The sequence below is a fragment of the Bos mutus genome, chromosome 29 (assembly GCF_027580195.1).
Source record: "Bos mutus isolate GX-2022 chromosome 29, NWIPB_WYAK_1.1, whole genome shotgun sequence".
Lineage (NCBI taxonomy): Eukaryota > Metazoa > Chordata > Mammalia > Artiodactyla > Bovidae > Bos > Bos mutus.
This window is the reverse complement of record NC_091645.1, coordinates 25,344,301-25,368,038: the sequence shown is the minus strand read 5'-3', so window position 1 is coordinate 25,368,038 and position 23,738 is coordinate 25,344,301. Positions and strand designations below refer to the sequence as shown.

The 23,738-nt window shown below is 47.0% G+C and overlaps 1 protein-coding gene and 1 non-coding gene across 2 annotated transcripts; one reads left to right on the top strand and one right to left on the bottom strand.

The window, feature by feature from the left end:
- Positions 1-13,006: 13,006 nt before the first annotated feature.
- On the bottom strand, positions 13,007-13,080 carry TRNAD-GUC (transfer RNA aspartic acid (anticodon GUC)). The gene has a single exon. It is a non-coding gene; the product is annotated as a tRNA-Asp (tRNA).
- Positions 13,081-17,624: 4,544 nt separating this feature from the next.
- On the top strand, positions 17,625-22,033 carry TMEM86A (transmembrane protein 86A). The gene is made up of 3 exons (XM_070365089.1): positions 17,625-17,788; positions 19,904-20,168; positions 20,532-22,033. The coding sequence occupies exons 1-3, from the start codon at positions 17,768-17,770 to the stop codon at positions 20,966-20,968; spliced, it is 723 nt and encodes a 240-aa protein (XP_070221190.1). The 5' UTR covers positions 17,625-17,767; the 3' UTR covers positions 20,969-22,033.
- The last annotated feature ends 1,705 nt before the right edge of the window (positions 22,034-23,738 follow it).

The following is a 23,738-nucleotide window of genomic DNA, read 5'->3' as shown; positions in this document are numbered from 1 at the left end:
CATTGGCCCCAGTAAGGAATAGGCAATTAGAGCGGTGGGGGTGGGTGGTAAAGCCAACCCCTGTCGCTAGGCGGCAGTAGAGGACTGAGTAGGACGGGCTGGGGCAGCTGGGGGTGTCTGCAGAGCAGGCCTGGGAAAAGGCTTTGGGACTGCTGTCCATCAAGACTAGAATTTTAAATCAAATCACAAAAGAGCACACAGCTCACAGAAAAAGAGCAGCTTATTCATGACTAATAAACATGGACCGAAGCTCAATCCCATTCATAATTAAATGAATAAGCCTGAAATAAAATGAGGTATTTTCCAACTCTCAAATTGGCAAAAATAAAAATATCAGAAGGACTAAAAACTCAGTTTCATGAAGGGATGAGGAAATAGTATGTGAGTGGAGTCTAGCATATCGTCTTTGGATTAATATAAAATTTAAAAATGCATGTAACCTTTACATGCCTTTAAAAATTCATAGGCCTCCCTGGTGGCTCAGTCAGTAAAAAATCCTCCTGTAATGCTGGAGACCCGGGTTCAATCCCTGGGCTGGGAAGATCCCCTGGAGGAGGGCATGTAACCCACTCCGGTATTCTTGCCTGGTGAATCCATGCACCAAGGAGCTTGGTGGGCTGCAGTCCATGGGGTCGCAAAGAGGAGGACACAACTACTCTTTGAGTGACTAAGGACATGTAGCCTTTAACCAGTGATTTAACTTTTAGGGATCTATCAGACAGATCTGCTTTCACATGTAGGTGGAAACATATGAAGATGTTCATTTTTGTATTAGCTAAAACCAAGGCAAACAAACTGCCTAAACATTCATGGAAAGGAACAGGATTAATAAATGATAACATATTCAGATAATGTAATACTATGGAATCATTTAAAGAATGCTGTAGATCTATATGTTGATAAGTTTTAAAAATCCAAGGTATTTTGCCAAGTGAACAAAGCAATGTGCACACCATTATACAGATTTTTTCCAGTTTGTATGTAACAGAGAGGGAATGAGATGTATTTATAAGTTCATAAAACATTTCTGAAAGGACATCCAAGAAACCATCCACAGTGGGATCTGGGATGGGCAGGGGGTCTGGGATGAGAAGGAAATTTACTACCCACTGTATCAGTTTTACTTGTTCGTTTTTTAAACCTTATGTTGGTATAGCCTTTACCAATACTTTACCAATAAAGTAGAAATTTGGGGAGATACCCTGGAGAAGGAAATGCCAACCCACTCCATTATTCTTACCTGGGAAATCTCATGGACAGAGAAGCCTGGTGCACTAGTCCATGGAAGTTGCAAAAACGGTCAGACAGGGCTTAGTGACTAAACAATAACACAAGAAATCTGAAGGGACAAAGAATGTCAAAGTCCGGCTAAGAGATAGAAGGCAATGTGTCCAAAGACGAGATAGGAAAAGAAAAATGGTCTAGTCCCTGGGGAACGCGTGAGCCAAGAGGCAGCAGCAAGCTGGGAAGGTCTGTCCAGAACACATGGAAAACCTCTGCCTCCTAGGATGCCTGGCCGACCTTGGGGTGAGCTAGAGAAGCGCCCACAATCTCCATACTCAAGAGGCTACTGTGGAGGGACTCTGCCCATTGGTCACTTCTTGGGCAGCCAGAAGATAAGATGACTAATACAAACTGGGGTGAGGGAGGCCAGCCCAGGGCAGGGCCTGGAGCCTCTCCTCACCTGGGTACTTTATTTCAATTAAGACAGTCTGAGTCATCCCTTTTCTGGTTTCACAAGGAGCTTGCGATCATGTGAGCTCCAGGGTTGTTTCTTGTTTTTAAATAATTTTATTTATTTATTTGTTTTTGGTTGTCCTAGGTCTCCATTGCTGTGCCGGCTTTTCTCTAGTTGTAGACAGCCAGGCTACTCTCTAGCTGTGGTGCACACGCTTCTTATTGCCGTGGCTTTTCTTGTTTTGGAGCATAGGCTCTGGGGTGAACCGGTTTCAGTAGCTGTGGCATGTGGGCTTGGTAATTTCGGCTCCCAGGTTCCAAAATGTTCTCAGTAGTTTATTGTGCACTGGTTTAGTTGATCTGCAGCATGTGGAATTTTCCTGGATCAGTGATCGAACCCATGTCTCCTGCATTGGCAGGCAGATTCTTTATCATTGAGCCACCAGGGAAGCCCAACCCCTGGGTTTTGTTTTTTTTTTAACTTTACAATATTGTGTTGGTTTTGCCATATATCAACATGAATCCGCCACAGGTATACACGTGTTCCCCATCCTGAACCCTCCTCCGTATCATCCCTCTGGGTTGTCCCAGTGCACCAGCCCCAAGCATCCAGTATCGTGCATCGAACCTGGACTGGCGACTCGTTTCATATATGATATTATACATGTTTCAATGCCATTCTCCCAAATCATCCCACCCTCTCCCTCTCCCACAGAGTCCAAAAGACTGCCACTGGGGTTTTTGAGGCTACTGACAGGAGGAACCTAGAATATTATGGATGTGAGAGATGGACCATAAGGAAGGCTGAGCACCAAAAAACTGATGCTTTTGAACTGTGGTGCTGAAGAAGACTCTTGAGAGTCCTTTGGACAGCAAGGAGATCAAACCAGTCAATCCTAAAGGAAATCAGTCCTAAACATTCATTAGAAGGACTGATGCTGAAGCTGAGGTTCCAATACTTTGGCCACCTGATTAGAACTGACTCATTGGAAAAAACCCTGATTCTGGGAAAGATTGAAGGCAGGAGGAGAAGGGGACTACAGAGGATGAGATAGTTGGATGGCATCACCAACTCGATGGACATGAGTTTGAGCAAGCTCTGGGAGTTGGTGATGGACAGGGAAGCCTGGTGTGCCACAGTCCATGGGGTTGCAAAGAGTCGGACAGGACTGACTGACTGATCTGAACTGAACTGAAGCTTGTGAACAACCATGTGAATGACATTGGTAGAGGATTCTTTAGCCCCATTTGAGCCCCGAGATAACTGCAGCCCCAGGCTTGACTGCAACCTCATGCAAGACTGATTCCAATCATCTCTGCTGGCTACTTCTGCATTCCTGACCCTCGGAATCCGTGAGATAAGAAATGCCTGTTGTTTAAGTTTGGATGTAATATGTTCTGCAGCAATAGAAAACTAATACAAGTACTTTTTTGGGGAAGCTTACTATGTATTACACTCTCTTCCAAGTGTTCAACACACATTATTCCGTGTGAATTTCTCCGAATATTTGTGGGGTAGGGATTATTGTCCCCATTTTACAAGGGAAAAACTAAAGTTCAACAAGAGTGCTAACATACCGTAGTTTTGCTTACAAAGGTTGTAATAGAATATACGAAATGTTAAGTGAAGATATCCTAAGCCAGTTACTTTAACAACAAATAAAAAAATTTTTTTAACTAAAACTGAGCTTTGGTTTAATTATCAGACAAAATTATTTATATTTCTTCCCCAAAATGTACTCCCAAATGTACCCAGAGTAGCTAAATTAGTTGGCCATTCAACATAATATTTTTCACTTACATTTTGGAGAATTCCTGCCAAGTTTCAGTATATTAAAATTTAGGAGTAATTAATGCTAAGGACAGAGAAGGCAATGGCAACCCACTCCAGTGTTCTTGCCTGGAGAATCCTGTGGACAGAGGAGCCTGGTGGGCTGCTGTCTATGGCGTCGCACAGAGTCGGACCCAACTGAAGCGACTTAGCATGCAATGCTAAGGCAGCCTTCTGACAGTTAATTGGTAGTAAAATAGTACTCCCTTTTTGGTGAGTTTATCAACTTGTGTCAATAAAATGATGCCATTAGCAGAAATGATAACAAAGAAAAAGAAAGATTAAGAGAGTTTAAGAGACATGTTCTCAGGAATTCCCTGATTTCAGCTGTTAAGACTCACTTAACTGAGTGAGCATTCACTGCTCAGGGCATTGGTTTGATCCCTGGTCGGGGAACTAAGTTCCAGGAAGCTGCATGGTGTGGCTAAATAAATAAATAAATAAATTTTTTTAAATGGTAGAAATTCTATGACAATATCACAATAAATCTCATTTTCAGAGACAGTGGACTAGAACAATAGTAAACCTGTCACTGATAAACAAGACAAGTAATAGTCACTCATCTTAGCCAAGAGAGAAGGATGAATGATAAAGATCCTACAAGCCTCGACATGGGCCAAAAAAAAAAAAGCATGTTCTCACGCTGGGTACTTGCTAAACTGGGGTTTAGCCTAGGCCTCTGCACTCCTGAGCTGGGCCCATTCCTATAGCTTGAGGCTTTCTCTCTGTGAAATCCCACACAGGCCTCTTACAGAGGCAAGGTAGAACTGGGTCACAGGTCCTGAAGGCTGCTGGATGTGAACACGGACTTTACTGGCCATGAAGTGTGACTGGACCTGAGGGAAGAGATAGGGGAAGCTCTGATTTAGCGAGCTGAATGTTAGCTAACTCCCCCCTCCCAACTTCTTCCTCCAACAGTGCTCATCTCTGCTGCAGCAAAGACAGAACAGATTTTTAGGACCAGCTGGACCTGATGTCTAAGCCAGGCTCTGCCACTTCCTTGCTGTGTGACTGTGGCCTAGCAATTTCACCTCTCTGTGCCTAAGTTGTTTATTTTCATTCGTTCATTTCATTCAATCAGTCAATTGCATATTTATTAAAGAATATTTATTGAGAACTTACTAGGTACTAGAATTTTGTGGTGAACAAGACAAGGTCCCTTATCTGCAAGAGCTTCCATTCTAGCAGGTATGTGACAGGGTGTTTGGGAGACAGAAACAAACAAGAAAACTAATAGATAATGTCATGGGAAAGGTAGTAGATGCTATAAAAGACAAGAAAACAAGTAAAAGAATAGAGTGACCAGGCGTGCTTCTTATATGTAGGAGATGGTAATCCCCACTTCACAGGATTGTTATAAAAATTCTGTAAGATATAATATACAAAATACTTAGCACTGTACCTGGGACAGAGTAGTAATAATGGTAACAGTTACCGAGTGTCCTTATTATGTGCTAGATACCATTCCAGGTACTATAGATATATTAACTCATATAATCACTTCGTTTTATAGACGTGCAAACAGGCACGGGTAGGTTGTATTACTTGTTCAAGGTCAGGAGGTTAACAGATGATAGAATTAGGACTTGAACTCTAACATTCTGGCCTCAGAACCTATGATTTTAATTGATTTGCTAAATGTTAGTGGGGAGAAGGCAATGGCACCCCACTCCAGTACTCTTGCCTGGAAAATCCCATGGACAGGGGAGCCTGGTGGGCCACAGTCCATGGGGTCACTAGGAGTCAGACACGACTGAGCGACTTCACTTTCACTTTTCACTTTCATGCATTGGAGAAGGAAATGGCAACCCACTCCAGTGTTCTTGCCTGGAGAATCCCAGGGACAGGGGAGCCTGGTGGGCTGCTGTCTATGGGGTCACAGAGAGTCGGACACGACTGAAGTGACTTAGCAGCAGCAACAGTAACCAAATGCCATAGACTGTGTGGCTTACAGAGTAGACATTTATTTTCTCATAGTTGTAGGGGTTCAAAATCTGAGATCAGAATGCCAGAATGGTCAAGTTCTGATAAGGGGTCTCTACCTGGCCTTCTGATTGCTCTCTTCTAGCTGTTATATCAGTGGTGGGCAGAAAGATAGAGGGAGAGGCTGAGGGCAATATCTCTTCTTATATGGGCACTAATTCCATCAAGAGAGTCTCACCCACATGACTTCATTGAACCCTAATTACCTCCTGAAAGCCCTATTTCCATGTACCATCATATTGGGGGTCAGGGCTTTAATATTTGAATTTGAAGAGAGACACAATCCAGTCACTAGCAAAGAGGATTGGAGAAGGCAATGGCAACTCACTCCAGCACTCTTGCCTGGAAAATCCCATGGATGGAGGAGCCTGGTGGGCCACAGTCCATGGGGTCGCTAACAATTGGACACAACTGAGCGACTTCACTTTCACTTTTCACTTTCATGCATTGGAGAAGGAAATGGCAACCCACTCCAGTGTTCTTGCCTGGAGAATCCCAGGGATGGGGGAGCCTGGTGGGCTGCCGTCTATGGGGTCGCACAGAGTCACACACAACTGAAGCGACTTAGCAGCAGCAGCAGCAGCAGCAGCAGCAGCATCAGCAGCAAAGAGGATGGATAGAACCTATGGAACTTACTGCCAGCATCTGCACCCACAAGGCTGCCGTGGACAAGAATCAATAAGGACTAAACATAGTAGGAAAAATGCCAAGTCCTGAATTTACAAAGTCAATTACAAAAAAATTACAAAGTCAAAGGATGGAAAAAGGTATTTCTAGGTAATTAACTAGAAGATTAACCCAAGCTGGTGGGACAAGATGGTCATCAAAAAAGCTGACTCTTCTCTGGTCAGATGTAGGCCTTCCTGGGACAACATTCTATCTGGACATCCCCCACAACACAGTTCTAAGGTGCTTTGAAGCTTTAGTGTGGGGTCTCCCAGCCCCTGCCACCTAAAAACAAATCCTGCCATCCGCAACCCACTTTCCCAGATTGTTTTTTCAAAGAGGCTGTCATATTGGTATTCACGAACTTTATGGAGCACTGATACATTAAATTTTTAGCGACTATTTGTTATCTAACATGCCACAGTATGCTAGGTCTTTGTATAGATAATGAATAGTGGTTATCAAAAAGTTAAAAAAAAACATGAAAATAAAAATTTAAGTTGAGAAAATTAAAATTGAGAACAAGTCTAGGATTATTTTAAGTGGTACAAAACCATGTTCAGGGCAACTTACAGAACATTACGAAACAGTTTGAGAGCAACTGCTTTACTGTATAATTGCCTCCATTTTTTCAGCCCCTTAAGTGACTTGTTACCAGTGGGCTTTTCATACTGTGGCCACAAAACCCAGTCCTTCTATTTCTCCCTCTTCATCATTTTTAGCTCTTCTCCCTCAGTGGCTATATGGCATGTCTAATCAGACAATCATTCATTCATTTGCCAAATATTTATTGAGCAGCTACTATGTGCCAGGCTCTGTGTTAAACATTGGTGATATGATATGACCAGAAACAGGCATGGTCTCATCTCTTAGGAAACTTCTAATCTGGTAGGGGGAAAGTTAATCAAATAGTCTCATTTAATTGTACCCATAATTATAAATTGAGATGACAGCTATAAAAGAACAAATTGATGTAGGCACCATGGGAACAGATATCAAAGGCAGTTCAGTCACCTTTACCAGTAAATTTACTTAATTAAGTTAAGGAAGTCATAAGGAGTTAATTATGACAGATCAATACAATACCTTATGAAAAACACAGTTTATCATCTTGAGTAAACAACCCAGTTTCATACAAAAAACATCTTAATAAAAGTAATTTCTTTAAAAAATATTTATGGGGTAAATGTTTTTAGTCAGCAATTCTTGAAACCATGAAAACCAACCTGTCATACTACAGGGAAGTTCTTTGCCTCTTAGCAAACAAATTTAGAAGCTCAACTTTATAATGACAGGCTATAAGTTAACATAGATTTAACATAAATTTTATGATAATGATATGTAAATATTCTCTAGTCTTTAAATTATCTATCCAAGATGTAAGGCCAGCTGAAAACTTTGTCTCTAAGCAGCTGTGTCAACAGTCATCTTATTCTTTTCAAGATTCCTCATTAAATGGGAAATTAAAATTTGTGGCCTCTGGCTTCAGATATAATTTCTGGCCAATGTTAATTAAAGAATTCTGGGAGATTTATCATTTCTGTTTCCTGGTACGTGACCTAAGTCAAGCCTCAAGTTACTCATGGAGACAATAATAGTGCCTATATAAAAGAGATACTATAGGAATTAAAAAATATATAGGGAATTCTCTGGCAGTCCACTGGTTAGGCCTCTGCGCTTGCACTGCAAGGGGCATGGTTTCAGTCCCTGGTCAGGGAACTGAGATCCCACAAACTATGTGGGGCAGCCAAAAAAAAAAAACCCAACAATAAATAAACAAATAAACTGAATTATTATATAATATAAATATAAATAACTTAGTTCAGTTCAGTTCAGTCACTCAGTCGTGTCCGACTCTTTGTGACCCCATGGACTGCAGCAAACCAGGCTTCCCTGTCCATCACCAACTCCCAGAGCTTGCTCAAACTCAAGTTCATCGAGTCACTGATGCCATCCAACCATGTCATCCCCTGTCATCCCCTTCTCCTCCTGCCTTCAGTCTTTCCCAGAATCAGGGTCTTTTCCAATGAGTCAGGTCTTCGCATCAGGTGGCGAAAAGTATCAGAGCTTCAGCTTCAGCATCAGTCCTTCCGATGAATATTCAGGACTGATTTCCTTTAGGTTGGACTGGTTGGATCTCATTGCAGTCCAAGGGACTCTCAAGAGTCTTCTCTGACACCACAGTTCAAAAGCACTTATATACATATACAATAAATATAAAATATTATATAATTCAGTTTATTCATTGTTTTTTTCCCCTGTATATATATACAGAGAAAGTATCCAATACAGGGTCTGGCATATAGCAAACACTAAAAACATTTGTTATTATTGATTAAAAAAATTTTTTTTGTCGTTGTTATTAATACAGGAAGTAGATCTTCTAGGAAATTAATTAAACAGAAATGTTATCTTTATATCAGGCTTAAGTGAAGAATTTATATGCTTATTTCCCAGCTGAACTACTGTGCTTCATAGTCATCAAAAAAGGAAAAAGGTTTGTTTGGGGAGTAATTTTGGCATTACTAAATGCTGGAGAGATGTTTATGAATCATAAATATAATACTTTGCTTTGGCTTAATCATCTTACTTCTAAGAAATTTTCCTAAGAAAATAATCAAAGATGTGGGTAAAGATTTGTGTGGAGTACTGTGTGATTCATTACAGCATCATTTATATTAGGGAAAAATCTACATATTCAGCAATATGGGAACATTAAATTATAGTGAATTTATAGTTTAAAACTTAAAATATGCATGTCAAACAATTGGAAGGAAATATACCAAAACATTCAGCTGGGATTATCTCTGGACTGTGACATTATAGGTGATTCTTATTATTTATACTCTTCTATATTTTCCATGTTTTTCATAATGAATATGTTACTTTCACAGTCAAAAGAGGTTCTTTTCAATAGGCTCATAGACAAATTTGCTCCACTTCCCATCCAGTTAGGAGGAAACGCTGGGAAGGTCCAGCCAGCCTTTGCTGTCCCTGCTCAATTTTCTGGTCTTGGAGACCTAGGGAAGAGGCGTGGAGTGGAGATGGGAGGCTGAGGTTGTGGTCATTGCATCAGCTTGTCCTGCTGGACTGTGAGTGCCACAAGGACAGGAAAGGTCTGTTTGTTCATATCTGTGACACAGATCTAGCCTGGCCCATCGTAAGTGGTTGATAAATACCAGATTAATGAATGAATGACTGTATCTCAGCAAAGTAACTAGACACAGAGTTCAGTGAAAGGAGTTCATCTGTTTGGGAAGATGCAGTCTTTGAGAGGAGGAGATTGGAGGGTCTGCTCTGGACAGTTAGCCTAAGGGAGCCGAGGCTGTGGACAGAACTACTCATTCAGTGTCCTGAGGCTTGATGAGTGGGATCTTTTAGGTTTTTGTTTGTTTCTCAAAACCATCCTCCTGCTTAACCCCCAGCCACTTCACTTTTCTTGCTTCTACTTCCTCATACTAACTTACTTTTTAATAGCGGAAGGAGCCACCCAAATGCGCAAGCCAGAAAGCTTAGGGTCTGGATGGAGGGAGCATGTTGGGTGGTGGGGGGAGGGACTGAGGCTGTCGGTGAGACAGCTGAACTTGGATGGCCTCAACACAAGGAGTGACTGAAACACTTGGACTCTACAGAGTTTGGGATGCTAGACTCTCGGGTGTTGGTGGTCCTCTCATCCCACATATCTCTCCAAAGTTAGGTATCCCTCCTAGGCATCCCTGCATTGAACCCCATCAGGAGAGCCTTGATTTGGTAGTTTCACAGTTAGAGAAATCCACTTATGTCTAAGGTCAGTGATGTCCCTGTCAATAGACAAAGGAAAGGAAAGAAGGATAAGAACCCAGATGTGTCTGGCCTCAAGCCCAGAAGGCAAACAAAGAGCCCAGAATGTCCTTAGGGATACCGACCCACAAGTTATCTCAAGACAGCATTAAAATTTAGTCCTAATGGAGGGTCTGGAAAGGTAAGTTTTGCTAAAAATCTTTGTCCTTTTCCTAGAGGCTCCAGGAGCAGACCATGAATCATGGACTATATCAGCTACCCCAGGGCTCACGGTTCAGGTGGAGTCAAGCAGGAGAGAGGCATTCTGGAACCAGTGTCTTCAGAGGATGGGTTACAGTGGGATTTGGTCCACCTAGGTTGACTCCTGTAAGCAGACAAGGCAGGAGAGACCTTCAGGAATGCCCTGGGCTGGAGTTGAGAGAGTGGAACACGCAGTGAGGAATGAAGATGTGTCATTGTCTTCTGTCTTCAAAGTTTCTGAACTACTCCAATAAGGAAGCAGAACCACCATCTGTCACCTGTTCTGGAAGGAGGGAGCCAAACCACAAATACCATAGATCATCTATGAGAACATACGCTTCTCTGGGTGTGTCTGTCTCTTCCCCTATGAGTATATTGGAGGTGTCAGAAACATCTTTGACATGACTGTTGACCTGTGTGTTTTTCTCCTTCCCAGTTCTCCTCTTTTTTTTCTTTATCCTGAAATATGACCTTCAGGGCTTGGTCTAGTCCCCCTTCTCTCCTTCCTCAAGATCTCCCTGGCTAATTGCTTCCATATAGTCTTCAGAATGGCTTTGGCTTCCAAGTCTCTATCTGTCTTTTCACCTTGTGTTCTGAGCTCCAGATTTGTAACCGAGTCCTCCCAAACGCCTCCACTTGGCAAACACATTCAGCTCACTTTTGACAGTGCGCCAAGACACTCCCCCTGCATTGCTATAGGAACATCTAAACTTATCACACCCTCCTTAATATTTATTCATCATTGTCTGATTTTCCTCCCCAGATGTCCAAGTGGGGCAGGGATTGGATGGGGCTGGGTGGCTTTGAGAGTTGGTTAGAAGTGTTCTGGGGATCTGAAACAGTCATGGAGAAATTAGCTGAGATCCAGCAGTAGGTGAGGAATCAGGTAAACAGGCAGAAGGTGACTGCAGCCATGAAATTAAAAGACCCTTACTCCTTGGGAGGAAAGTTAGGACCAACCTAGATAGCATATTAAAAAGCAGAGACATTACTTTGCCAACAAAGATCCGTCTAGTTAATGCTATGGTTTTTCCAGTGGTCATGTATGGATGTGAGAGTTGGACTATAAAGAAAGCTAAGCACCGAAGAATTGATGCTTTGAACTGTGGTGTTGGAGAAGACTCTTGAGAGTCCCTTGGACTGCAAGGAAATCCAACCAGTCCATCCTAAAGGAGATCAGTCCTGGGTGTTCATTGGAAGGACTGATGTTGAAGCTGAAACTCCAATACTTTGGCCACCTGATGCAAAGAGCTGACTCATTTGAAAAGACCCTGATGCTGGGAAAGATTGAGGGCAGGAGGAGAAGGGGACGACAGAGGATAAAACGGTTGGATGGCATCACTGACTCAATGGACATGGGTTTGGATGGACTCTGGGAGTTGATGATGGACAGGGAGGCCTGGCGTGCTGCAGTTCATGGGGTCACAAAGAGTCGGACATGACTGAGTGACTGATCTGAACTGAACTGAAACAGGTTAGAGCTGCATTACAATGCCAAGTGGGGCAAACCAAGTGAGTAGAAAATATCCCAGGACAAAACTATGATGATCAGAGATGGAGAAGGCTACTGGTGAAAGAGGTAAAAGCCCCAAAAGAGGAAGAAAGGCAAGCCCAGACTAATGATCAGTCACCATTTCTGTGTATCCTCCATGTATCTGGTGTGTGAGAACAGAAAACAATCATAGAAATAGAAGACATAGGAATCGAAGACAACTGGCTTCTTGTCAAGGTCAAGACTTGTTAGGTCAAGTCCAAACTGGCTGGCAGAACATTCAGATCCTTTCTGACCTGGCTCCTTCTTACTTCTCCAGGTTCACCTTTTCTACTCCCCAGCCCTCCCCAAGATGATAGGTATTTCCCTGAATTCAGTGTGTCTCTTGTGCTTCTACGTACACATGCAATTCCCTCTGTCCTATGTTGACCAAAAAAAAAAAAAGCACAATATGAGAGTTGTGAGTTAAGTTTTATTTGGGGAAAATGAAGACTATAGCCTGGGAGACAGTGTTAGAGACAGATCTGAAGAACTGCTTCAAAGATGTGTGGCAGGGGACAGTATTATATATGATTTTAGTGAAGGGGGATACGTGCATATATTGGGCAGAGGGTTGCTGCTAGTCATGAGAAATTTACTGCTAGTTATGAGGAGCAGATACCTCTGTTAATGAGTTTAATGCTTTTCTAGATATGAGAAGATGCAGGAAACTAGGGTCATAAAATCTCCTGAAAATATCTAACTATCTGAAGGCCTGTTCTGCCAGTTTTTTTCCAGAGCACAGAGGGCCTCATTCCTGGTTTCCTCCCTGATCTCCTTTCACAGTGTGTTAAAGGTCAGAGACTGCAGTGGCTAGTGGCCTTGTAGAGGTAGAAAGCAAGTGATAATTTTTAGTTGGCACCTAGAACATCGGTGTCTAATCAGTGAAGACCAGCTCATCTCTATAGATTTAGCGTCAGCTTTCTTAACTCCTCAAGGCATGCTAAAAGATTATTTTAGATGTCTTTTTGATGTCAGGACTTCCCTGGTGGCTCAGACAGTAAAGCGTCTGTCTACAATGCAGGAGACCCAGGTTCGATCCCTGGGTCGGGAAGATCCCCTGGAGACGGAAATGGCAATCCACTCCAGTACTATTGCCTGGAAAATCGCATGGACAGAGGAGCCTGGCAGGGTAGAGTCCATGGTGTCACAAAGAGGCGGACACAACCTTCATACCTCAATTATTTAAATTGCCACACCCCTTTAATTATTGTTTACTTGCCTGCCTGAACTGAACTCCATGACAGAACCTATATTTATTTTTCTTTTGGTTGCACTGCCCGGCATGTGAGATCTTATTTCCTGGAACAGGGATTGAACCTGGGCCCTCAGCAGTGACAGTGCAGAGTCCTAACCATTGGACCACCAGGGAGTTCCTAGAACCTATATCTTACAGAAGGTTTTAAAACCCAGCATCTAACATAGTGGCTAGGACATACTTGGTGCACAGCAAACATTTGTTGAATGAATGGATGAACATGCTCAAACTTTGATAGGGGAGACAAGCAAACAAAAAGAAAATTACCAAGTTGTGTGAAATAGGTAGTTTTGGGTACAGAGAGGAAGGGATGTCTAATTTCAGGCAGCCCTATCCCATTTTCTGCCACTTATACTATGTAATCAACATAAAAACACTACACAGTACATACAATTGCATTTTTGAAACACGTGAGAAATCTTATTCATAGGAATGAAATTTAGTGCCGATGGTGACTGCAGCCATGAAATTAAAAGACGCTTACTCCTTGGAAGGAAAGTTATGACCAACCTAGATAGCACAGTCAAAAGCAGAGACATTACTTTGTTAACAAAGGTCCGTCTAGTCCAGGCTATGGTTTTCCAGTGGTCATGTATGGATGTGAGAGTTGGACTGTGAAGAAAGCTGAGCGCCGAAGAATTGATGCTTTTGAACTGTGGTGTTGGAGAAGACTCTTGAGAGTCCCTTGGCCTGCAAGGAGATCCAACCAGTCCTTTCTGAAGGAGATCAGCCCTGGGATTTCTTTGGAAGGAATGATGCTAAAGCTGAAACTCCAGTACTTTGTCCACCTCATGCAAAGAGCTGACTCATTGGAAAAGACCCTGATGCTGGGAGGGATTGGGGGCAGGAGGAGAAGGGGACGACAGAGGATGAGATGGCTGGATGGCATCACTGACTCGATGGACGTGAGTCTGGGTGAACTCTGGGAGTTGGTGATGGACAGTGAGGCCTGGCGTGCTGCGATTCATGGGGTCGCAAAGAGTCGGACAGAACTGAGCGACTGAACTAACTTCCTTAGGGGAAGGGGGCAGTGCCTCTGCTTCATTGATGACTGTTATCAATCAGGTTGCTGATTCAAGAATATAACTTATGAGATGGCAGAGATGTAGGCAGGGTTAAGGAAACTAGTCAGAGACAACAACTAGCCACAAATCAGTCAGGGTTGAAGACTAGCAATAGCAGCAAGCTGTTGCCAACCCTAGGGGTCCAGGGTGGAAGCCTGGAGTTGTAGCCATGGAAGAGCACAGTCACTATTGGAAATTCAGTCTCACTCAGCAGACTAGTGGTGGGTGGAGGGGGACCTCAACCACGTTCTCTTCCAACCACAGATCTGCCTCTGCCTCTTATTAGCTGAGCGCAGAAGCCAGAACACAAGTGAACCCTAGTGATACAGTTCATAGAGGTCAACCTCCAGGGGCAAGGTGTAGAAGGACCAAGAAAGGATCTGGGTGGTAGAAGGGCAAACAAAATAAACACAGAGGGGAGATGCCCCTGCTTTGTGGACGACCTATATAATTGATGACTCCCCTGGTGGCTCAGACGGTAAGGCATCTGTCTATAATGCGGGAGACCCGGGTTCAAGCCCTGGGTTGGGAAGATCCCCTGGTGAAGGAAATGGCAATCCACTCCAGTACTATTGCCTGGAAAATCCCATGGACAGAGGAGTCTGCTGGGCTACAGTCAATGGGGTTGCAAAGAGTTGGACACGACTGATCGACTTCACTTTCACTTTCACTTTATATAATTGATTCTTGCCTATTCAGTAATCAGACATTGATACAGCCCTGTGGATTGCAATTCTAGGCCTCATGTTTTATCTCTTTGCTGTGCTTAGTTGCTTAGTCATGTCTGACTTTTTGCGACCCCATGGACTGTAGCCTGCCAGGCTCCCCTGTCCATGGGGATTCTCCAAGCAAGAATACTGGAGTGGGTTGCCATGCCCTCCTCCAGGGGATCTTCCCAACCTGGGGATCAAACCCAGGTCTTGCACATTGCAGGTGGATTCTTTGCCATCTGAGCCACCAAGGGAAGTCAAAGGTGTTGATATATTCAAGTTTTTTACAATCTGTGCCACCTAATTAGTAGGTCTGGGGTGGGACAAGGGTATCTATGTTTTTAAAAAGCTTCCCAAGTAATTTTGATAGTTGTTGAGAACCACTGTGATAGTCCTTTCATTTTTATGGATAGGAAACTAACATCCACAGAAATGAAAAATACCCTAACTTGGCCACTCTCTGAGAATTATCCCTTAGGTGACATTAAAGGGTTTAGGTCAAAAGCTGACACATTTGCACATATCTTCTGGCCCAATTTTACCGATAAGAAAACAAAAGTGGAGTGATGTGCCCGTTTATATGACTAGTAAGTCACAGAGGAGGAAGGGCTAGTACTGTGTTTGTAATTTTTAATCCAGTGTTCATTCCAGGCAGCACACTTGGTAGGAGTGTGTGTGTGTGTGTGTGTGTGTGTGAGAGAGAGAGAGAGAGAGAGAGAGAGAGAAAGAAAGCAGCTGGCGGCAGCAATTCTAGTCTCCTATTCTGGTTAGGTGAGTTTCCCCACAGCTCCTGACTAGAAAGAAAGTAAAACAAGAGGAGTTCATACCACTGGGACTGTGTAGGAAGAGCCTGGAGGGGATAGGGGAAGAGTGTGAATGAGCCTCAGCCCCAGTCCTTGCCTCTCACCTTTATTTCCCTGGCTCTGAATCTCTGTCAATTCTTTCACTAGAAGAGGGCTGCTCCTGGCTTTGAGAGAGTGTCATGTGGACCACACTGGCTTTAGGGAAAGTAGGCAGGGTCCAAAAAAAATAAAAGAGGCCTATTGCGGGAGGGGCTTACAGGAGATCTCAGTCTGTGGGCTTCTCCCCAGCCAGCACAAGGAAGAATAGTACTATGGTGTCACTATTCCATGATGCTGAAAATTCCTTTATGGCTGCTAATTAGAGATAAGTAGGGCTGGTTCCTCCACCCCAATTCCCAAAGGCTGACACACAGCTACTTCCCTCTTTGTTGTTGTAGTTCAGTCACTAAGTCGTGTCTGACTCTTTGCCACCCCTTGGACTGCAGCACACCAGGCTTCCCTGTCCTTCACTATCTCCTGGAGTTTGCAGCCGATCAAAGACCACTGGGACATCCTTTAAGATGTTTCTGAAATCTGCAATTAATGCTGATATTACACAGACTAAAGATACATGGACACATTTGAAACCAAGCATGTTCAGAATCATGGGAATTACATGAGAGAAGTGGGAGGCAGTCAAATGGACTGGGACCTAGTCCCAGTTTTACCACTCCAGGAAGAGCTCTAGATTTAAATTTCCTGACACCAGCAGCCCCTGCCCTTCTCTATCCTACACATGTTGGGCTTGGGAGGAACATTGGAGATCATCCACTCATATATGAAGAAATCAAGATCAGATGGGGGATATGATTCACCCAACCACACAGCATGGAAGTGGGAAGACTGGGACCATTTGATTGCCTCCCACTTCTCTCATCTAATTCCCATGATTCTGCAGGTGCTTGGCTCCAATGTGCTTGTGTACCTTTAGTTTGTGTTCTCTCAGCATTAATCTGCTTAAGTTGCATTTTTGACAGAGTTCGTTCATACTCCTTTGGGTCCTTAAGTATGCTCAGGTCTGCCTGTCTGCCTGCCTGCCACATCATTACTGGTGTGTTCTTGTGGGTGTTAAGGTGTCTGTGAGTTGTTAGAGATGTGTGTCTAAGGGTGATTGAGTAACTGTGGTGGTTGTGGGTCTATAGGCTGCTGCATGCCTATATATGTGTCTCTCTTTTCACCTTGAAGGATATATGTGCATCTGGGCCTGTCGGTTTTGTGTCTATGTATTTGTTTGGTGCTTAAGGGTAATTGTGATCCTGTATGTGTTTGTGCATATGTATGGGTCTCTGCGGGGGCTTCCCCAATGGCTCCGTGGATAAAGCATATGCCTGCAATGCAGGCGACACAGGAGACGCTGGTTCCTTTCCTGGGTTCGGAAGATGCCCTGGAGAAGGGCATGACAACCCACTCCAGTATTCTTGCCTGGAGAATCCCATGGATAAAGGAGCCTGGCGGGCTACAGTCCAAAGGGTCACAGAGAGCCGGACACGACTGTGAGACACACACACACACACACACACACACACGGGTCTATGGATTGCTATATGTCTCTTTTTATGTTAAAAAGTTGTATGTCTACGGACCATCGTGTGTCCATTTCGATGTGTATTTGTGTACAGTGAAGGTTGTGGGTCTAACCAAATGTGTCCATGTGGACTGCATGTTTAAAGGCTGAAGGGAATCTGTCTTTGCATTTTACCTCGGTTTATGAGAAAAATGTGTGTAGCCCTGTGTCCGGGACAGAAAAGTGTCTCTTAGCCAACCTCTGTCGTCCCTCAAAGCCTGGGGTCACAGTTAGGTTTCAGGAGGCTTTGGCACGGACTCCTAGAGGGGCGCGGCCTGAAGAGCCTCTCTCTCTGGGGCAGTAAAGATGGGGTATAGGAGGTTGGGGGTGGGGTGGGGGGATGGGGGTGGGGTTGGGGGGTGGGGGTGGGGGAGGGGAGGGGCGGGGCCTCTCCCGACTCGCCGGCCGCCCTCCTGCTCTGCGCCCCCGCCCCGGCCGACTCAAGCCCTCTCATTGGCTGTGTCTGCCGTGACGTCGCGGGGATTGCAGACAGAAGCTCCGGCGCCCGGCGCGCGGGAGGTATCGTCGGTCACCGGGGCTTCGTTACTTCGTTGCCTCCTCACCTGCGGCGCGTCCCGGGCCGCTGCCTCCCGGAGCCGGGTGCCAGCCGCCGCCGCCGCCATGGTGTCCCCGGTCACTGTGGTGAGTGTGTGAGCGAGCGAGCCAGTGTCCGGCGCGGCCGGAGCCCACCGGCCTGGGGACTGAGCTTCGGCAGGCCAAGCCGCGGGCGGGGGGGCGGGGTGGGGACGAGGAAAGGCAGGGATCCTGCGGCCGCCCGCCGCCCCCCGGCGGGAGGCGGCGCGGTCACGGCCCCCCTCATCCCAGACTCTGGCGCCCCTCCTCCGCGCGCCCCCCGCCGGTCCGCGGGAGGGAGGAAAACAGCGGGCACGTGACTCGGAAGCGTGACTTTGTTGATCTCCGTGTGTCTGGCGCGGGTCGGCCGGGTGGCCCGCCTGGGAGAGGAAGGGGACGGCAGCGGGCCGCCGGCTCTGCATGGGCAGACCGCAGAGAAGAGGGGGAGAGCGGGAGCGGGGCTGGGACCTCCTGGGAGTCTTTTTCCCATTTCGTTCCCTCCCTTTTCTCATCTTTACAACAAGTCTCGGGCAGTGTAGGTGACGCCTCTGAGTCTAGGCAGCCTGGATCACGCGCAGAAGGGAAAAGGGGTAGTTCTCTATTGACACCCCTTGTTCAGACTTTCTCACCTGAACTCTTGTCTCTTCTCCGCCCCTCTCCTACTCCTAGCGCTGGGTTCTCCAAGACTGTCAAAGCCTCCCCAGCTACTACTGTTGTTTCTTCTTCTAGGGAATAGGGGGCCTGGGGGAGTGCTGTGGAATAGATGCTTCCAAGGGCTGGCATGTGAGGCTGGGGAGATCTGGGGACTGTGAGGATAAGCTATCTCCTCCTCTGCCTGTGTCCCTGCCCTGACCAGCCTGCATTAGGGAAATCTCCGCAGGAAGGAACTCTGTCATCTCTTCTCACTGCTGTCACCCCTGGCAGAGCAAGGGCAGGCTTAGCCCCTGGATCCACATCTGCCTCTTCCCAGCCTCCTTCATCACAGTCTGTTCAGTGCCAGGTAACCACGGCCTGGAGGTCTGAGAGTCTGAGTGTGTACTCGTAGCCCTGTGCTGGGCAGCTCACTGGGCCAGAGACCTGTCTTTTGGGCAGAGCATGAGTATACCGGGAACGTCAGCTCCTTGCATCACTCTCTGAGCCCCAGTACCAAATGTCCAAGAAAAACAGCTTGAGGGCATCCGAGATTCAGAATATTCGCAGCAGCTCCCTCCCTGAGCTTGTAGAGTGCCTGCATGGCCTGGGAAACAACCCTTCTTTAGCTGCCCTCCCCCCTAATCCAGCTGAGACCCAGTCAGCTGCTCTAACTTCCCCCTCTCAGTTCCTCATCTCCTCCAAGCCTGACTGCTGGCTTCAGATCAAAAGCTGGTGAGAGAACCCTGCCTCCTCTTCCTGCCTCTCTTTCTGATGTGCCTGAAGTTGCTCTTGTTTTCTGGGAAATGGGATTGACTGACACCTTCTTCAACCCCCCCAACCCCTGAGATTGCTGGTATTTCAGGGACAGTTTTCTTGCTCCCCATTCATGGGTGCATTTCTCTAGGCAGCATCCCTGTCTCCTCTCCTTGTTCTTGATGGTACCTTTAGGCTAGGGCAGCTAGAGTGGAGGCTGAATTGTAGACTGGCTGAGAAGAGAGCCAGTGGGAGCTGAGATGATTGACAGTGCTCATTCTCACGCATTCCTGGCACTCACCTGGTGTTGCCGGGCCCGTGTCCTGGCCCCACTGCTGAGGATCACAAGTTGGCCAGCTGTGGCATCTCTGTGGTTTGCTGCTGACTCCACTGTATTCCAGACAGCTGGAGATTGATGCTGCCAGAGAGAGGCTGAGGGGGCTTTGTAGGGGGAGAAGGAGGGGGCGGAAAGGGTGAAGCCTTGGGCTGCAGGATGGGACACTATCCCAAAGTCTGCTTTCTGCCCAGTGACTATTTTGGTCCTGCCCCAGGGCCAAGAATGGGAAGTGAGTAGCAGGCTCAATGGAGCCCTTTGTCTTCCTAATCATTTAAGCCTCAAGTTAAAGACGGGCTCTTTCACACTGGCTGCTTGGGGCAGGTCACTCTGGGTTTGTGTCAGTCCTCCCTGCTTTGGAGGTGGGCCTGTCTTTGGGGTGAATGCCTGGGCTGAGGGTCCTGCTCTGAGCCCCGCTCTGGGCTCCCATGCTCTGAATGCTGCCTTTGTCCCATGTCTTCCAGGTGAAGAGTGAGGGACCCAAGCTGGTGCCCTTCTTCAAGGCTACCTGTGTGTATTTCGTGCTCTGGCTGCCCTCGTCCAGCCCATCATGGGTCAGCGCCCTCATCAAGTGCCTGCCAATCTTCTGCCTCTGGCTCTTCCTCCTGGCCCATGGCCTGGGATTCCTGCTGACCCACCCCAGTGCCACCCGCATCTTCGTGGGGCTCGTCTTCTCCGCCATAGGCGACGCCTTCCTCATCTGGCAGGACCAGGGTTACTTTGTCCACGGTCAGTCATCACAGTCGCCACCTGGGAGGAATCTTGGGCTAGAGGACCCTGGGGAGGGGCCAAGGATTTAGGAAAGATAATTTTTTTTAAAACAAGAACATAGGGAATTAAAGGGGTTCTGAGGCCAAAGACTGTTGGGGCCCCTGTTGGCAAACTACCTTGCCAGTGATACGGTGATCTGTTCTGGAGTACCACAGGAGAGTTTGGAGGTATCTTTGCCTTCGTGGATTTCTTCCCACCCCTGTTACTCCCCCGAGAGAGCTCCTGGGTTATCCCAAGCACTCCACTCCTACCCCCATCTCCTGTTACTCGTTTCTCACCTGAGCTTGCCTTCAACATCCCATCATCGCCTCTCACTCCCAGGTGTGCTGATGTTTGCCGTGACCCACATGCTCTACGCCTCGGCCTTTGGCATGCGGCCATTGGGTCTTCGGACAGGTCTGCTGATGGTAATATTGTCAGGCCTGTGCTATGCCTTCCTCTACCCAAACCTCACGGGTGCCTTCACCTACCTAGTGGGGGTCTATGTGGCCATTATCGGCTTCATGGGCTGGCGAGCAATGGCAGGGCTACAGCTGGTCGGGGCAGCCTGGCGCTGGACTGAGCTAGCGGCGGGCACTGGCGCACTGCTGTTTATTGTCTCAGACCTGACCATCGCCCTCGACAAGTTCTGCTTCCCTGTGCCCTACTCGCGGGCATTCATCATGTCCACCTACTACGCCGCCCAGATGCTCATCGCCCTGTCAGCTGTTGAGAGCCGGGAGCCAGTGGAGGACTACCGACTGAGCAAGGCCAAATGAGGGTCAGGTTCTGGTCACCTCTCTCTTCTCCTGGGACTGGAGTCCAGAACCTGGGAGTCTGCCAGAGCTGGCTTGAGATGACCACAGTACCAACCTGGGGCGGCAGGTACCACCTGTGAAATGTGCAAGTTTGAGGGATAAGCAGAAAAAAGATTCTTCTAGCAAAGCTAGTGGTCCAGGACCATGCTGAGAACTAAGAGAAGCCAGCCTAATGCTCCTTGCCGGAGCCAGGATCTTCCCACCTCTACCCCATCTGGACTGTCAGAGCCCCTCTGGAGGGCTGTGGTGCTCAGCCTCTTGACCTCCCCCACTTCTACTAGATGAAAGAGTCTGACTCACCCACTTCCACTCTTTCTGATTTACACAGAGTTGAGTGAGGAGGGGAAGAGTCTGTGCTGAGATGTCCAGGGCTTGAAGCACCTTTCACAGGCCTCTAGGTGGAAGGACTGGATGAGGGTGGAGTCTCCCTTTCCTGCATCTATCCTTGTTACTTGAACAATCTTAATGTCTAAGTGTTGGGTGGGAAGGTGGAGGGGTGTCTGTCCAGGTAGGCAAGACTGGGGACTACTTTGGCCTTGGGAGTTCTGCATACCAAGGATTCAAGTTGGTCCCATCTCTCAAAGGGCATCCGGAGCTCAAGCCCCACACCACTACCCTCAGATCCTATCCCCAGGGCTAGGGGGAACCATGCCAAAAGAAGGGGCCAGCCTGTGTGTGTGTGTGTGTGTGTGAGTCTTGTTTGTATGGTCTGTCTCCCAGCCTACCTATGTCTTACTTTGCCAGCTGTCTCTGACCTGCTGTGTGTCAAAGTCTTACAGGGAGAGGGCCTCAGGGAGCTGCTGAGGGGTTGCTGAGCCTGGCTCAGAGAGCTGGGCCACCCCCCACATACACACCCACTCTCAGTTCCTTCCTCCTTGCCCCTGCTGCACTGGGAGCAAGAGGAAGGGGCTCCAATGACACTCTAGGGTCATAAGACCCAAGGCACATTCAATGCAAGGGGAACAAGGATGGGACTACTCCGTCCTGTTGCTCACGTGAAAAAAAAATAAAAAAAATAAAACAAGAGTCACTGGCTGCCCTGCTTGTCTGCCTGCGTGGCACGTGCCTGTCCTGGAGAGGTGGGGGTGGGGGCATGGCACCGGGGGCCCTGGGTGTCCTCGCAGCGCGGGTCACAGTCCTGTCCAGTGCATGTTGGCGTCAGGCTGGCTCCCTGGCTCTGGTGACACTGTGCTGGTTGGAGTAGGTCTCACTTTCTGGTCACGTGTGTGGGTGAGGATGTAGTTCAGGAGGATGGGGGATGGGTAGTAGTTGCCACCGTCCAAACTTGTCCTTAATGGCCTCCCCTATGCACAGGTGCCCCGCATCTCATTACTTGGTGTCCTCTACTGCTACCCACCTCCTCCCCTCCCCAGCCCAGACTTGCTACCTGCTCCAGAATAATCTAGATTCCCTTCATGCTTCTCCTCCTCCCTGGAGTCTGGGCTCAGCTGAACAGCTGGGAGGAATGAGATTAGATTGTATGATTCATGCTTTAGATGTGAAGCTCTGGCAGAATAACGTGTCACCTGACTCCAGAGGCATTTTCATCTTAATGGGCAGCTCCCTGACCCAGAGTAAAAAGGGAAGTCATGGATGGTAATGAGTACTCCATCAGTAGAGGGGTTGTACAATTGTGGGGATGTGGTAGACTCAAGCCCCGTATGGGTGTTGAATGAATCAGTAATTTTCAAACTAGCATCTGTACAGAGATTAGTGTTGGGAGCTGAAAGTGAAAGTCACTCAGTCATATCTGACTCTTTACAACCCCTTGGACTATACAATCCATGGAATTCTCAAGGCCAGAATGCTGGAGTGGGTAGCCTTTCTCTTCTCCAGGGGATCTTCCCAACCCAGGGATTGAACTCAGGTTCTCCCACATTGCAGGCCAATTCTTTACCAGCTGAACCACCAGGGAAGCCCTGCTGGTGGGAACTAGCAAAAGAATAAAGTAGAGGAGGGAGGTTCAAAGACCCCCATCCTTGTTTCAAGTCCAGTAGCTTAAAAAATTTTTAAGCAAGAGTTTGCTGCTGTCAAACATAGTGAGGTGGATGACCAATCCCTTCTAGCTTTCAGATTCTCTAATTCTCAAAGAGTAGGAATATGCATGAGTGTGTGCTCAGTCGCTGAGTTGTGTCCGACTTTGCAACCCCCGGGCTGTAACACACAATGCTCCACTGTCCATGGGATTTTCCAGGCAAGAATACTGGAGTGGGTTGCCATTTCCTTCTCCAGAGGATCTTCTTGACCCAGGGATCGAACCTGTGTCTCCTGTATTGACAAGTGCATTCTTCACCACTCAGCCACCTGGGATGCCCAGATAGTAGGAACCCTGGACACTAAAAAGGCAAGGTCTTGATCCATTTAAATCCCAGAACTGAAGACATACCTACTTGTAGTAAAGAAATGGGAATGGCAGGCTGGGGAGGAAGTTGAAAACTTCCCTGTTAAGCCCTGAGGGGAGGGCAAGGTACAGTGCAGTTGTGGAGGAGGGGAAGGCAGGGCAAGGCCCAGCCAGAAGGGGACTGGTCGCTCCCCATGTGGGTGGGTCTGGAGCAGGCTCTCAGGGGTTGGGCTTCTGAGTGTCCGCGTCCCACTCCCAAGTCCCATTTCCTTGGTCCCTGATGCACACCATGGTCAGGAATATACGCAAAGGCACACGCACTCAGTGTATGTCCCATCCCTTCAGTGAATGTTTATGTTGACAAACACCACAGAGCATGCAGGGCTACCC